Source organism: Nipponia nippon, unplaced genomic scaffold (assembly GCF_047370975.1).
Source record: "Nipponia nippon isolate SJK-2023a ecotype South Korea unplaced genomic scaffold, ASM4737097v1 scaffold_4, whole genome shotgun sequence".
NCBI lineage: Eukaryota > Metazoa > Chordata > Aves > Pelecaniformes > Threskiornithidae > Nipponia > Nipponia nippon.
Window position 1 is genome coordinate 82,349,391 of NW_028262358.1, and position 17,200 is coordinate 82,366,590.

General features: G+C 40.0%; 1 protein-coding gene across 15 annotated transcripts in view; it reads right to left on the reverse strand.

Moving 5' to 3' along the window:
* KLHL32 (kelch like family member 32) overlaps positions 1-17,200 on the reverse strand; it is a 142,783-nt gene that overhangs the window by 19,239 nt on the left and 106,344 nt on the right. For 12 of the 15 annotated variants that reach the window (XM_087776043.1, XM_087776044.1, XM_087776035.1 and 9 more), the window contains one exon: positions 8,079-8,805. The exons of 1 other annotated variant lie outside the window; for it this stretch is intronic. In XM_087776043.1, coding sequence (XP_087632169.1) covers positions 8,079-8,805 — 727 coding nt within the window. 2 more of the 15 variants (XM_087776048.1, XM_087776050.1) reach the window with 2 other exon arrangements.

Here is a 17,200-nt window from a genome sequence, read left to right on the forward strand (position 1 = left end):
GCATTCAAGTTAAACCAGAATCTCCACTCCAGATGTGCACCACTTGTGCTCCAGTTCCTAACAGAGGCATAAGGGTGTGAAATAATAACTGGTCTTTTGGATGGTTTTGTACCAGCTGAGTGCTGGGAATGTTTGGTCCAGAGGACCAGAATAAATCTAGTCCAAAGCAAAAAATGTGTACATGGAGTAGATATAGAGAATTGGGCACCAAGGTTTTGTCTGCTGATCTGTTCCTACTGGGCTTAGCTACTGGCTAACATAGATGTACCCTCTGATCACTTCAAATAACTTGAGTGAGGTCAAGAATGCAATCAATGGATAGCAGAAACCGAGGACAAATCTATTGAAGAATCTTGTCTTCAACCGCAGCAGCAGGAAGGCAAAACACTGTTATTTGGGCGCATCTCTGCAAGCACCAGCCTGTCCTGGGGCCCCTACACAGGGACAGCAGCGCAAGCTCCCAGCTCAGAGACGCCTACAGGCTGTGAGACAGCTGAGATGAGATGTAGTCTTCCCAAGCGGTTTCCATCACACTATGCCACACACTGCCCATCGCAGCACCTGGAAAGTACACACGCAAGAACACGCATTGGAAAGCAGTGACTGTTCCCGTATCTCATCTCGCAATCTGTTATTTGTCTCTACGCTGTTGTGCAGCCTTCACAGTGTTAGTGGCCATCAGCCACATACACAAAACAATCTTTTCTAATATCTGTATTGTAATTTGATTTTCTTTTACATAGTTATTTTCACTCCTAGCGTAATGTTTAAAAATGAGATGTCAGATTAGTATTTTGAAAAATAAAAATCATAGTTATTTGGATGATTACCTCCAGAATGGTAAACTATGGGAGATGCATCAGAAACACAATGCTGGCTCTTGTATTTCCATTCAGAAAGGACACCTTAATTTGGGGGGAAAGATGTTGAGGAAGAAGAGAAAGAAGGGGTTTGCTTCCTTGTAAAATAATGAAATAATCAAATAAGCAAAATTATTTGCCTCTCTTCACAAAGAGCCCCTCATATCAAGTACACAGCTTAGATTTTTTTCCCCTGCAATATTGCTCATCTGTGGTGTTTTATCATTACATTCCCTTCACATACCGCTCTTCACTTTTAGATTAATCTGCCAAAATGAGATGCTAAGGATTTGCATACAGATTTGACTACACAAAAATAGATCTGGAATTAATAACAGTCTCTATATGTTTTAATTTCTTCTAGACTGGAGTACCCTTGCCTCCAGCAGTATTCTTGGCTTTGAAAGTCATCAAGCTGATTTGTCTGCTCTTAGGTTATGATGCCACATGCTGCTACACTGTCCCCTGCAATCAAAGTGCTCGCAGAGATAGATTCCATGCCTTCCCCTAACAAGTATATTTTATAGATTGGCAGTTTTGATCTCCCCTCCCCAGGGGGATAATCTGCATCTTAACAGGTTTCTATAGATACATCTGTCATTAAATATGCCATCTTATATCTGCATCAATTTTCAAACTCAAGTTCCTCCTAACTTTGAAGTGCTATAGCAAAAGTTTAAAATTTTCTGCCAAAATTCAAATTTAACAAGTCTGCAATGTCCTCTTGAACTATTTTTTTTTTTTAAATACTTCAGGCAGCTGGGAAAGGGCAAAAGAAGAGCAATATGTCTCTTAAAAAATAGGAAAAGGGAAAAAAAGTTTAAATGGTACTAAAAAGAATACATACTTTCTCAGAAAAAAATGGGGTAATTCCGAGATAATTTCTTAAGCTTCTCTGCAGTGCTTTCTATGAGGAAAGGAAGGGAAAGGCAGGGAGGCATCGTAACTACACTTGAAAAGAAGTATTTAAAAATACAAACCATGCTATTAAATTTGATGTCAAGCAATAGCAGCTAATGTGGTAGTAACCCATCAGTTAAGGAAAGAGAAAAAAAAGTCTGGCCGGATGAATGACAGAAAATTTACAGTTTGGTCAGCACTCACTGGGTTTTATAAACTGAGAGCCACGATTGCATCGCTTTGACTTGAGCAGCTTGCTTTGAGAACTAGAGTTTCCAGGAGGCAAGAAGCACTCTCAGGACAAGCCTACGTCCTTCTTGCTCTTAGAGCTGCGAGAGCACACTCATGGGAAACCCAGCATCCAGCCTGTGGGCTTACAATATTTTTACACTGCCACAATCACTGTTACTCACTCCCTCGCAGGCTGAAGCCCTCCAAGACCCCTAAGTTCCCAACTCATGCAACATTGCCCCTCTACATGGAGAGGTCCTGGAGGAGTCCAAGACCCACCTGTCCAGCCCTTCCCCACACACGGGAAATATTTTGGTTTGTTACAGTCCCCCAAACAGTTCACAAACTGCACTGAAAAGCACCTTCAATAAAGACACCTCCAAAAAGAGAACGGTGGGAGGCAGTAGATCCAACACCATCTTCCCAATCAAAAATTTATAATCCATATTTAGAATCTGTCCTAGTAAGACCCCCATATGACTAGAGAAATCTAATCCAATCCAAATCCCCCAGAAAATCTCACAACTCTCTCTGAAGTCCCCAAGTGCTAGGCTGCACGCACGAATCCGAGTTTGCCGGGAGACGTGTAAAACTACATGTTGGCAAAGAGCTCCCATGTGTATTCCTTCCAGCAAATCCAGGGAATATATAGAAACTCACGACATGCGCCCCAAGGTGCTCTGCTATTTTAAAATAGAAATCTCTCCTCTCTTACGTGCCTGTGTGTTAAACACAAGATAATCCTTCCTCAACGTGCAAGCCCCCTGCCTTTTACTTCAGCCAGCCCAGGTGCAGTGAGGACAGCTGAGCTGGAGCGTATTCTCCCACCCTAAGGAGTGCCCTGGAAGACACCACCAGGAGCTCTAATGAACACTGCTCCACCTCGGATGCGATCCAGCTGCAAACAAGAGGGGCACAAGCCCTAGTTTGTTTGTGAGTTGGTTTTTTTAAAAATCATTAAAACCTGATGTTTACATTCAATCTAAGAAGAATCAATGGCATCAAACCTAGAACGTCCATGCTTGAAAGGTGTGAGATCCGTTATCTTTATTCAAATATAATGACAATAATAAAGAAACACTGTTCCATATACAGGCTAAGACTGGGTCACTGAGGCAATTTTTATGTACTTGTTAAGCTCTTGCTCCTGGTAATTTCTGTGCCAGCTGCACTGCAAAACTTGATTTGGTTAGACACTGTAGATTCCTACTTATTCCAGATCTATTTTTCATAAAACAATTTCATAGGCATTTACTGAGAAAAAAATTTCTTCTCCTCACAACAAACAGCATACTGATAATAAGGTAATACCTTCCCCCCCAAACCACTTGCAAACTCAGAATAATTCTCTAAGATATGTGATCTCTATCATTTCCTTGGTCAAAATCTCCACCATTAGGGAAAAAAATAATAATAAAAAAAAAGAATCTTGAATTTTGAAAAAAAAGCTGTTAAATACGAAGCAACTGTATGGGGTTGGCTTGTTTACCCCCCCAAGTTGAGTTTCCATGTGCATGTCAAGATGTGATTTTAGCTGACACACTTAAGGTCAGGCAACTCGGACCTCTGTGAAACAACAGCATAATACTTTGCTTTAGAGAAGACTTTTCATGTGCTAATCTCTTGAGCACTTGAGGCAGAGGGGAAGCCTCCTTATCCCCAGCTGCAGGTGCAGGAATGGCCCAGAGCTGAGCTGCCTGGCAGAGGTTCCCTGCCCCTCTCTATCCCCATGGGCTCTACACCTATGTGGGAGGAGGAAAGTTCAGGTGTATAGAAAGTAGGTCTCCAGATTTGCATGTGTGCACCATGGAGGATGCAGGGAAACGGGCATAGTTCAAGTTCTCGCTCTTATGGAAAAGATTTCCCTGCTTTTATAAGGAATGATTGTTAGTAATGTTGAACTCCAAAGGGTTTGGTGCATTTTGTTTCTCTTTCACTCAAATACTTCACTTTTCAAGCATGTGGCATGCAATTCGTTTGTGAAATGGGTCATGGTGTCAGATGTTAACTGGGGCCTGTAAGATTCATCTTTCTATAAAATTTCCAAACCATCTGCCCGATGCTGTACTGTCAATACAGAAAACTTATTTTAATGAATTCTCATCTACTTTTTAAAATAAGAAAATAAAATAAAATACGGGCTGTGAAAAAATAATAAAAAAAAAAGATGAGAAAAAATAACGACACAAATATAAAAATATGTTCCATAATATATGGAGCTCAGAAAACTCACGAGCCGAACCCATTTGTGCTGACCAGAGGGTCCGACTAGTTCCAGAGTGCTCCCTCTGAGCCTTCTGGCAGGTTAAAAACCCCAAAGGGGAGGTTGCAGCTTAGGAGTCCCTGTCACCTGAAACACCGGCCACCCGTCTCCTACTGCCAGTGTGCGCTTACAGCATTTTGTTTAACACACTTCCCTTCCCTGCTGCTTTTGCCATGATTTTATGCTCTATTATTTTTTATTCCTTCTCGTATTTGTCCCAAAGGAGCAGCAAAATAAAGCCGACAATGAATCCCAATAATAATAGTAAAAACCCCTTAAGCCTAGTCAGCTTTTGATTAGCACAGCCTTTACAAGACAAGGGGCTGTAGCAGAGGCGCTGATGCTTTGGCTGCAGAATAAGTAAATGGTCTGGGTGCAGGTCATGTTTTGATGACTCGCTCCACAAATACAAGGGCTAGAAACTTGTATTATCACCATTTAATTTATTCACATACTAAAAAACTGGGCACATTTTCATGGTTACTTTGCCAGCTGGTAGTAGCAGACTGACTTTGAGAGCTCTTGCTGATGACCCAATTTCCCAGAAAAAGCAACAGGGATACAGCTCAGAAACATCCCTAACTCAGACTAATTTTTTAATTACTTAATTTTAGGCCACACACTTCAAAATTCACTTCCCTCCTACATTACTGATTACTCTTACGTTAACACTTTACATTTGATGATGAACACTGGATTTTTTGAGCAGTGACTACTGATATTTTTGGAACAATAAAACATCTCTCTACTATTCCCCTGCCCCTCCTACACATACAGCGAGCTACATTCTAGCTCTAAGCAAGTAATTAATAATAGAAAGCTAGCTACAGTTATTGCATCTCCATCTACTTTTATTTATAAAATAACTCTATTCAATACACAGAACCCAGTTTGCAATCTGTGAGTACATAATTCAGATCAATACCCTACTGAAGTACTGCATAGAATGCTCTCATAATTCATAATAACCTGTCAGAATCTAGCAACTCAAAACTGCTAAGCATTTCCTTAAAAACTATACAAAATACAACCAAAAAGTCCTGTCTACCTTATTCCACTGCCAAAACATTGCTCCTCACTGTGACCTTACAACAGAAGCTATGTTGGTAGCATTTTCAAATATAAATGGAATGACAATGATAAAATATTTTTTGTTGTTTTGCCCAGTTTTAAAGAGTTCATCTAATAGGCTTCCACTTACCTCTTCCCCTGATTCTACAGCTGTATTAGAGGCATATCCCTGAACAGAGTATCACACTGCTTCATTATATAAATGCAGATAGTATTTAAACACACAGGCAGGCATGCATTTCACTTACGTAACTAAGCACATTAATTAATCCTCAGCATAATTTTCCCTTTCCTAACATATCTGGAAAGATTAAAAGTAATCTTCAACCAGTCCCACATTTGACTTAAAAATCTCTATCAAATACTTCCTTAGTGTTTTTTTGTACAGAAAAAAAGAAATTAAGAAAAAAAAAATACTTTTTCATGTACTAGAGCAAGGACCACACTCTGATGGATGTTTCTACTACTTGTTCAATGATTTTATATGAATGCGTTTAACACCATTTCCTAAAAAGTCCTGTTTTTCATAGAGATGGACAACCGTAAACCACAAGGGGCAGGGGGGGAAATCAAGACACAGCAGTAGTAGCTCCATGTATTTGAATTGCCCATCACAGGCGTACATCTCTCTGCACTGATAAAATAGGAAAGGTAGTGAATAAACAGGGTAATGCTCTGAACACGCCCAGCTCATACCCTAAAGCAGAAACCCTGTTTCTGTACTGTACCTGGGTCTCAAAGACCACTGAATGCACGCTTCAGGATCAACACACAGCACAAACTCTACACAACTCCTTTGATGCCAGTTGTTGAAGAAAGCGACCCAAAGCACCTGCCAGGGATTTTGGTGATTTTCTGCGTTCTGTCATGCTTTCAATTCCAAAGTCGTTATTCATTATTTTAGTGTGTATGTATAAAAATAGATACCTGCTACCTCCCCCGCCAATGCTTGGGAATCCATTCCCACAAGGCACTTAATCCATATGTGCAGAAAGATACATCTGCAAGGAGCTCTGCTAACTTAAATGACATACTTTGAGAATCATAGAATCATAGAATCGTTTAGGTCAGAAAAGACCTTTAAGATCATTGAGTCCAACCGTTAACCTAGCACTGCCAAGTCCACCCCTAAACCATGTCCCTAAGCGCCACATCCACACGTCTTTTAAATACCTCCAGGGATGGGGACTCCACCACTTCCCTGGGCAGAAGCACAGCAAGGGCCTAAGTAGCTAACTTAATCTTTCATTCTGTCCTGGTTTCAGATGGGATAGAGTTGATTTTTTCTTCCTAGTAGCTGGTATAGTGCTGTGTTTTGGATTTAGGATGAGAATAATGTCAATAACACACTGTTTTAGTTGTTGCTAAGTAGTGCTTACACCAGTCAAGGACTGTTCAGCTTCCCCTGCTCTGCCAGGTGCATAAGAAGCTGGGAGGGGGCACAGCCGGGGGGGCTGACCCAGACTGGCCAAAGGGCTATGCCATACCGTATGATGTCATGCTCAGGATATGAGCTGGGGGGAGCTGGCCGGGGGGCAGCAGTCGCTGCTCGGGAACGGGCTGGGCATCAGTCAGCGGGTGGTGAGCAATTGTATCATGTATCACTTGCTTTGTATATTACTATTGTATTATTATTATATTATTATTATTACTACTACTACTACTGCTGCTATTCTATTTTTATTTTCCGACTTTCACCCCTCCAATTCTCTCCTCCATCCCACCGGGGTGGGGGGAGTGAGTGAGCGACTGTGTGGTGCTTAGTTGCTGGCTGGGGTTAAACCACGAAACATTCATATACCATCTTTTCACCAGAGGGATCCCAGACCATATTAACAACCCCTGAGGGTATATACAGTGAAGATGGCAATCACCAAATGTTTTCCTCAAGGGCTGGCCGCATTTACTCATTAACTTCCTTGATAAATATTACAACTTTATAACCTTCTGTGACACACTTCTTACTAAAAGATGGTTTGGTTTTTTTCCCCGTCAAACTTTCTGTAGACAGCACCTTGTTCCAAAGCAACTAATAACAGAAAAGTCACTACAAAGTTGATAGCACAATGTCCTCAACTCCCATCAATGTGCACATGTAAAATAAAAAGTACTGAGTTGCAAATGGTATCTTAGTTTAAGATTACAAGGCCTATACTTTCATCTATCTGTGCCATAAAGCTATGATTACATCAGGCAGTCCTGTGCACTTGCTATGGACAGAGCCATGCATGATTTCTAATGAAGGTCATCTTGGCCTGTTACAATATCCTCAAGAGCAAGTGGGAGCAGTTCATACACCTGCCTTCAAGCCCTGCACAGGCCAACAAGCACTCAATTCTCCATTTCATTATCAGGAATAAATGCAGTGGTACCAAATCATACTACAGACACTGCGTCTTCTTTTTTGTTTTTAGGAAGCGCACAGAATTTGTCATCTGAAATTTGTCCAAAAGTGCATTATCATTTCGATTCACTGTGATTTATGAATGGCAACTGGAGATATCACATATGATATATGCAGCTTGGAAACACAGAGACATATTTAGCAGACAAAAAATATTGTATAGGTATGTTATGCTCCTATACTTCTCATCAGGCTTGATTTTATGCTTCCAGGCTTAAATTCTCTGAAATACCCATCTCCTAAGACAAAAGTTATCCTGACATATAAACCTAGGAAGATTTATTAGTTTCATTCGAGACAGTATTTTGGTATTTTGTTAGTACCTCAAACTGTGTGAAACGTTTTCTACCTGATATCCAAAGAAGACCATCCACCACATATCCTGCATGGCATGAGAGCGATCGATCAAAGGACTGTACAAAGGTCCACTTGTTCTTCTTGGGGCAATAGCGTTCCACTGTAGGTAACACTTGACGCAACTCATTTCTGCCCCCTACTGCATAGAGGTACTCGTCCACTGCTCCCAGCACAAAATGTTCCCGACAGTTCTTCATTGGAGCTATCTCAGCCCAAGAGTTAGTGCGGGGGTCGTATCGACAGGCAGTTCTCACCGCACAAGTGCGCCCTGTGGAGTGCTCTGCCTCTCCACCAGCTACAAAAAGAAAGTCTCCCATGACAGCAACACAGTGGTGGCTTCTCCCTACAGGCATAGGTGCTAGCTCGCTCCAGTTTGCAATCCCTGCGATATGAACGTTCTCTTGATCTACCGGATTGAAGTATCGCAATTCCTTCACTTTACAGATTTCACGTTTTTTCCCACCAATAATGTAAAGAGTGTCTGACTGGAAGCGAGGTTTTGTCCTTCTGGTTTGCCAAACTGGCTGTGCATAGATGCTCTGGTGATAAGTCAAGGCCTCATTAATAAGTGCTGTCGCAGTTTCACTAGCTTGGACAAGAGGATGAGAAAGAGCTACGGTATGCAGTGTATCCACATCCATAAGGCCAAAGCGGACATACTGGAGAAGTTCATCCATGTACTGGTAGCGGCAGTTGTGTTCCAACCACCTCACAGCCAGCTAAAAGTGGGGGGAAGGAAGGGAAAAACAAGACACCAATTATTTGTGTACAATTCTGTCAAAATTTGGTCTTTTGAAAACTGTGCTTGCATTCCAAGAAGAGCTACTTGCCTCAGTAGTGATATCAATCAATATAAAAAGTAGTTATGAATACATGTGAGTCAACATAAAAGATACCTACTAAAACTCCACCTATAATATACATAAAAGCTTTATATTGCACCAGTCCCCCTAAAGAACTTCAACGGCATTATCAGATTGCAATACTGCTATGCAATACTCTTGCTGTGCAAACTGTTAGTGATGCTGTAGGAGACCACAATATCCCAGAATCAAGCTGCTGGAGCAATAATATGAATGTAGGGACTATGGGATCACTGGAGACCATGGGTACGCTAGAAAGAGAAGTAAGATTATGGTTACATGATTAGAAAAGCCCTTTTGCCCCTCCATCTTTCATTCTATTTATAACAAAATATTGAAGGAATAAAACAAAATACATACTGAATCCTTCAATACTTTTTTTTCTTCCTTATTTTTTTTATTCATAAAATGGAGAGATGTGTAAAGGGACCAGAAATTAAGCCAGAAAACAGAGCAGCAGAGAAGAGGCTCTGCTGGTTTGGGACTGACAAAGTGGCAAGGAAGACTCCAAAGCTGTTCAGCAATTGTAGCTGGTATCAACAGCCAAAATTAAACACAGCCTTTAAATTACATAAAGCATATTGAATCCAACCAGGTCTAAAAAGAGGCTAGGAAGGGCCTAAACAATTTCAATAACTGTTGTGTAAGTTGTTCTTGAAAAACTCCAGTGATGAAGACACCCAAACTTCCTCAGGAAAAACATCCCCATGCTCAGCTATCCTCTTGGACAGATTTTTCTTTTACCTATGCAGGAGCTCTAAACCCTTCAACTCATTGTCTCATTTCCCACCTTTGAGTTTATACTCCAGAGCTGAGGAACCCCTAGACCAACCCTTGAAAATAATCCATCCATACAGGATGAAAAGCAGTCTGCTACCTTCCTTTTCTCCTCCACCTCCAATGCATTTCATTACGTGTGTTACATTACAGTTTCCTCTTCTCTGAATGAAAAAGTTTCTCAGTCCATCTTGGGGCACATTTTCTAAATCTCTGTTTGGCTCACAGTTCTTGAAAGAAAATATCCCTCTTTCTTAATGTTTGATGCTGAAAACTGGGTAAATCTTCCTCTTAAGGCTGTAGTAGTAGCAAATAGATTGGAAGGATCACTTTGATCGTAACAATTTATGCCATTCTTGTTTGTACACCACTACACGAGACTGTCAGTGTACTACGATATTGCTGATTCATGTTTAAGCTTATGACTGAGTACTATTCCCACATCTTTTTTCCGCAGAACTTCCACAAAGTGTCATGCTTTCTCTGTCATTACTGAACTCTCTACTATTTAATTCAGGCCATCGCTCCAATCTGTCAAGATCATTCTCAATCCTAATTATATTTTCGAATGTGCTTGAAGGCCATTCTACCTTCTGACTGTCTGAAAACATAAACCCCATATTATTCTTTCATCCAAGTCATTAACAAAGATGTTGACTAGTTCTGGATGAGGACAGACTCCTCTACGTGATACTTCATTTCATCCTGACAAAGAACTTGTGGAGCAGGAATTTCTAACTAGCCGTGTGATAACAACAGTTTCAGCTAAAACTTACTGTCCTGTATCGCTCATGGGAATGTCACATGAGCTGAAAAGAAAGGCTTCTATCTTACTCAAGGCTTTCATAGACACACGGTGTATCAAATTTATTGCTGCTTCTGTATCCTGTCAGAGAGGGAAGATGACAAACCAAAACCACCTTCATATTAAGATTAATTTGAAACACTTTCGCTCCACTGTGCTATTCAACCCCTGTGAAACAGAGAATCAATGAAGGGCATCAAAAATTGCAACAGTAGTTCAGACAGTTAAATGCTGTATTGAGTTTCAAAATGTGCATTAGCTATATGTATTTAGACTTGTTAGTGAAAAAGGAGTTAATTAAATACATTTGAAAGTGTTTATGGACTTGAAATCATTGATCATTATATTCACATGTTCTAAATCCACCAAATCCATGTGTCAAGTGTCTCCTACTGCATGGTTTTAGGCAACTCCCTACTCCATGTCTTAGGCCATGTGAATCATTTCTCAATGTCTTCAGAGGCACTTAGCTCTCATCATTGACTAGACACTTGAAATTGAAGTGGAACTCAGGCTATCTTCATCATGATGAAGACACCAACTGAATTTATACCAACTGAATGATGTGTGGGTTGCTATATTAAAAGAGAAGAATTTACAAAAACTGAGTTCTTATCTGTCATCACTTGCATCCAACAGATTAGTTTCTTTTGCTTATAGTTCATGCCTTCGCTCACACCTAAAATGGCACCGTGGAGGTATCACCTGTGCTATAATGACAGACATTACAGACTCTCTTAATAGACATGCACTAATGTAAACCACATCTTGGTAACCACAAGGCTTTTAAAGGAAGTTTAACATTAATGCCTGTTAATATCTTAGAACTTCACCCTTCCTCTTTCCTTTATTGTCCTCCCTCCTGCTCCTCCCCAATAAATACTAAATAAAAACACAAGCAACACTACATACATTCATACCTTTCAAAGACGCAGCATCTGCATTCATTTCTGCCTATGGGATGTGTGACAATCTGCAGCAGAAGGGATGGACATCTCCATTACAATACATTTTCTCTGCTGCATGAAGTTTGGCAAAAGCAACTTGGTTCATACTGGGTTTGGTCTGTACTGAGAATATTCCTGGAGTTGTAAAAGATGTTTCACTGAAACCAATAACGCTTAATGTTTCTCTAAAATCACAGAATTTCTAAACCACCACAGTGATGGTGGAAAGTGATACAAATATTCTGTTGGCACTCACAGGAGATGTACAATCTATCCCCGGTCTTGAACCCAAATTTTCTCCATCCTTTCCTACACTATTTCATCCCCACTCATCTGTCCTGCACCTTTATTGATGAAAACGTTAGAATCTTTCCAAATTAAGTGTATCGCAGCCTCTTTGGGATCCTCTACACGCTGCACGTAAAGGTATCTTTGGTCTGCACTACTCCCACCTTTCCCTTCTGACAAGCAACCGCAACGGCAATGGGGAGGGTAAGGTGAATCCCAGGCTGTCTTCTGTGTAGGCTGCTACTGGCTCTTACCAGACTCCATGTCTGAGGTCAGTTTGCAGTGGAGTACTGCATTTTACTATATTAACTTAGAAAGTTGGGCTAAGAACCCCGCAAATCACTATATCACCTGGATGGTCCATAGGCATTTGATCATCAGCAGAGAAGCTCTACTGGATCTTAGGGAGGCAACTGAGGTCTGGGAATCACAATGTGTTTAGAAGCTCCTGTCCAGATCAACTCATGCTACTGTTGAACACAATTTGACTTCAGTATTCTTTGTGGCCCACACCTAATCTGTGGCACTCCAAGGCAGAGAAAAAGCCATAAGAGCTAAAAGATATAATGTTTTTATCCCCTCATCTTGCTATTGATAACAATGACTGTTACTTGACTTTAAATGCCATAAATTCATTTTGGGACACTTCTTAAAAATAACTGCCAGGAATTTCAGCTACAAATGTAGGTATTTATATGTATATTCATAGAATACAGGACCAACTCCTAAATTGTGACACAAGGCTATGGAACAGGTCATATGGTTTTAGGGACACTCACAAACTGAACCTTAGACTTATACATTTGTTATGCAGCACACATTGTTACGGTGCTCTGTAGCAGAACATGGTGTCTCACACTGTGGAGCCAATGAAGAAAACTGAGTTATCTGTGTGGGTGAACAGATATTCTAGTCACTGGATGGTTTGGCAGCTATTGGAAGGCTGGAGAAGTTCAAAAGAAAGAAGATTAAGTTCTCAAACAAGTCTTTTGATTATAGTAGAAATAGTCACTGATGGACTGTAATAGAGTTCTAAATTTCCTTCAGTGTAAAAGAGGCAAATATAACTCTTATGAACATATGGCAGAAATGCAAACTTCCATTTTGCATTGATAAATATACAGGTGTTTGCTGATATGCAAGTTCCACCACTTTTACTCAGTTTTTGTTCAATCCAGACTTAGAAACCTGGTGCCTACATAGAAACTCCAAAATTCACCCTGTCTATACACTAATTATAGTGCCTATTTTTTAGCCCCTCTGGCAGTAGGTATTAGCAACTATAATCAGTATTGGCAAAATAAACTCAAAGCCATTATACACTTTATGACATTGCAAGGAGAGGCATTCGGACTTCTCTACGGAGATACCAATAGCACTTCAAATTACAACTGTGTTTAAAACGCAAATAAGTAAGCAAGCAAAAACAAAGAGACCATCCACAATTTTGAGTTTTAAAATATTTGTATCGCTGCTAAATAATTTACAAAAATAAGGAAATACTCCTACTCCTAGTGCCATATAGGCAAGTTCTGTTTAAACTGCTAGAAGCTTCTTTTCTATTAATTTTAATGTATGAGTCTGTAAGAAAAGGAAGCTACAGCTTAGTGCCTATATCAACTTTAATAAATAATATATTTTGCCATATTCATCTTCTAAACTAAGTAAATGACACAAGTAGACCCTCAGAAGCACAGGATTTTCAAACCAGATTAATTCTCTTACTCTAAAGCCTTAAACTAAAGGATTTTTCTTCTCCAAGGTTACATTACTTGATTTATCAATGAAGTACATTCTCAAAACAGCAGAAAACTGATGGAAAAATATATTGTGCCACAGTTGGAGCGTACATCTAAACACACCTGCATGTTGGATTGTCATTTCATTGCATTTCCAACAGCTGCTTCTGCTTCCAGCATGGTGCTTCAACAGTCCAATTCACACAGCCTCGGAGTGCGGCCCTTCCCTCGCTGCTGTTAAGGGTATATGTACTACATACGTACCACAGCCGGAGAGGGCACAGAGGCAGTGGAGGTTAAAGCTGAATGAAGAGTTTCACTCCTGTTGAAAATAACCCTGCAATAAGTAGTTACCTGGTCTTTTGGGCTGCCAGCTATCCCAGGAAACAAGAAAACCCGGCACACCTGTGCCTTGCCATTCAGTGTCCTCCTGCAATCCTTCTCATGCCACTCTGCAGGCAAACACGTCGGACCTTCACTTGACATCAAAGCAAGTTTTCTAACCAGAAAAGCCAAGCTACTTTATGAGTGCAAAAAGCTTGACATACTCATTACACCCAGGTTCGCTTGGAAACTACTTTAAGTCACAAAGTCAGTGTCAGGGAAAGTTTATGTCCAAAGCACTCTGAGAGAGAAAACGCTCCTCTAAGCCTGGGCTCTGCGAGAGGCAGGGGCCATGGGAACTCCATTAAAGTCATCTTGGTCTGACCTTTAGTTGATGTATTCATGTTGCAGCCACACAGACTGCAAAGGAATTATACTAATTTATACCATCTAAGGTCTCTAATAACTGAGGTGAAGCCAAAAAGTGACAGTAGTGGAAAAAATGAGGGGTTTGGAGGTTTTCTTTTTTTTTTTTTTTAAAGCAACAACAAATAAAAGACAACATTAAATTTTATAAGGTTTCAAAACAATGAATTCTCATGGTCTCATTAAAACAAATGGAAATCTTAAATACCATAACATAGTGAACATTCTTATTTTAGAAGAAAGGACCATTTTAAATATAGAAAAGTGGAGGGAAGTATTCTCCTAGAGTGGTATCAGATATATTCAACACAAATTATCAGATTTCTGCCTGACAATCTGGTGATGATATATACCAGGGAAAGAGAAATAACCACAAATCTCTTAACACAAATCTTACCTGAGCAGTCCTTCTGCTGCTTCACTTAAGCAAAAATGTTAGGCCAGAAAAACCATCAAATTAATAATCTTTGCATTGTTAGCATATTGGACAGTGCTATAGATCTGCTCCTATTGATTGATAAGCCAAAAAAAGTAATGAAAGCAACACAGTTACTACAGCAATCACTTTAAGGCACTGAGGTGACTTCAGAAAGCAAAACTTGGAGTTTATTAGTTCAGTGTTTGAGAACACTAGAAATGTATTTTGGCCATAAACTCGCACATGATTTGGCCTCTTCTTGAAATTTACCGAACTCAGCAAGCCTCAGGCATTCCAGACTGGAACCTCTTGCCTCAAAACCACTGTCTGTCTCAGCTGGCTATCGTCAGCACCACCCTGGCTCTTCAAATCTCAAGTCCAGGAACAGAACCTATGAATAAACCAGGACATTTACTGAAGCTCTGAAACCAAGTCCACTGAAGGCTATGAACTTCCACTTTTTAAAAATGAACAGGGATTTCCAAAGGGCCTGAATTTGGATCTCTAAAGGGTCTGAGTCCTTCTCTCTCCAGAGGCTGCAAAAGACAAAATCTGGAGAGTTTAGGATATCAGTTTAAGCATTTTATTTAAGGTGAACTACATTGGATTCTATCACCCATTTAAGAATAAAAACATATGGGTGAAAAATTGTTTCTGGAAAAAACACCAAACCACCAAACGCAATTTTTCAAAGCCACGAGTTGCATGCGAATATTTTTAGAAGTTAGTACACAACCACGTAGCACAGCCTCCAGACTCTCGTTGCAATTGTATCAATCAGGTACTACCTTACAGTCGTGGGCAGCATGGAGAATGAGTGGCTCAAACCTAGATGTCGGAGAGCCTTAAAGATAGAAATCTTTTTCTTCTTTTTATTTTGAATTAAAAATGTGCATAAAAATAAGACTGTAATGAGCTGCATGTAGAACAATCAAAATTATGAGGTATTTGCATTTCTTTCGCACCTTGAGCCAAACAACTACAAAATTATGCATAGGATTCTCTCAATCTGAACACAGTAAATATTAATAATCTCTGAATCAGCAATGAAATGCCTTTTGCCCCTGAACCTTGAAGAGAGACTTTCCAACTCAAAAAGTTGTAGTACAGTGACTGAGACCATATTTACAAGGCAGGAGGCTGATGCATATGCGTGTAGCCTGTGAAAATAAAGCTGTGCCATCCCCCACCCTCCTTGCACAGAGACATTTTAAAATTACCTGTTTGTCAGTTTTACAAATGCGTGTCTATGTAAGCAGCCCCCTGTGTGGCGCTGCGTTAGCAAGCAGGCACGCTTTCATTTGCACATTCTGATTTTACAGTCAGAATTAAAACATTTGCTCTGTTCGGGGTGAGTTGATAAACAGGGATTTTAAAATTTCCCTTTTTTTTTTTTTTAAATGTGAAAAATGAAAGAAAAATGTTCCTCTAGATGTATTATGCCTTTGGGCTCCATTTGAGGGAAGGGAAAAAAGACAGAGAAAGCTACTGTGAAGGTCACAGAGTGAAAGAACTTCCTCAGGGCACAGAATAAATTAAATCCCAAGGAAAAAATAAAATGTGATTTCCAGAGTGTGAGGCACAAACTCAAAATGACAATGATTGACAGCCAAACTATATCCATGCAATATCGAAGACTGCACGTTCTCATTTACCTCAGTGTAGCCAGCAAGCGCCCATTAAACATCCGTCTGATGCCCAAATTAACCTTCTTGGCAAACTGAAAGAGGCACAAACTATCATAATCAACCTTTCATTATCACAGCAGCCTCTAGTTAAAGGGTCAGAATAATTGTGCCATCAGAGCCCTGATTGTTTTCAATCAACAGACGACTGGAGTGACAGCTCAGTGATGGAGTAGTTTGATGAAACCGCACCAGGCCTAATCAGAGCAGATGAAAGGAAGGCATGATTGGTGCAAATGAACAGTCGTGCCTCTCTTTTTCATTTACAATCTGAAATTACTCTTAAATTTACAGGGTTTTTTCTCCCTTATGAGTACCTCTGAAAGAATGTTTGACTTATTATGAGTTCTGACAGTGCAGAGTTATAAAACACAGGTAGGGTTTTCAGCCCAGGCTTTAAGTGGGTATTCAGCATAATTTTAACAAATTCACTCTTGAAAAGCACAAAATGACTAAAGACTTCCAATGACCTAACCTTTCAGTGCTGTTTGATTAGCAGAACAATTTATCACGGCTCACATTCTTCATGATAAGAGAAGATTAAAAAAACGGGCAAGGATCTCTTGCAAATGTTTTCTCTTAGCCAATATATTTATTGTGTTATTGCTCTCCTGTTCTCTCTCTCACACACACAAAAGAAAAAAAATTAAATAATACTGCATTAATAAACCTTTTCCTCTTAGAATGACTAATGGAATCCAAGCAAGGAATTGTTTGGAGATGAAAGCAGAGACCAATTATCATGCCACTGACAGCATCAATATTTAGTTTTCTGGTGGGTTGTTCATTCCCACATTCTAAGGGATGGACAATGAATCGATCCCACTAAGTGCTTCTTACCT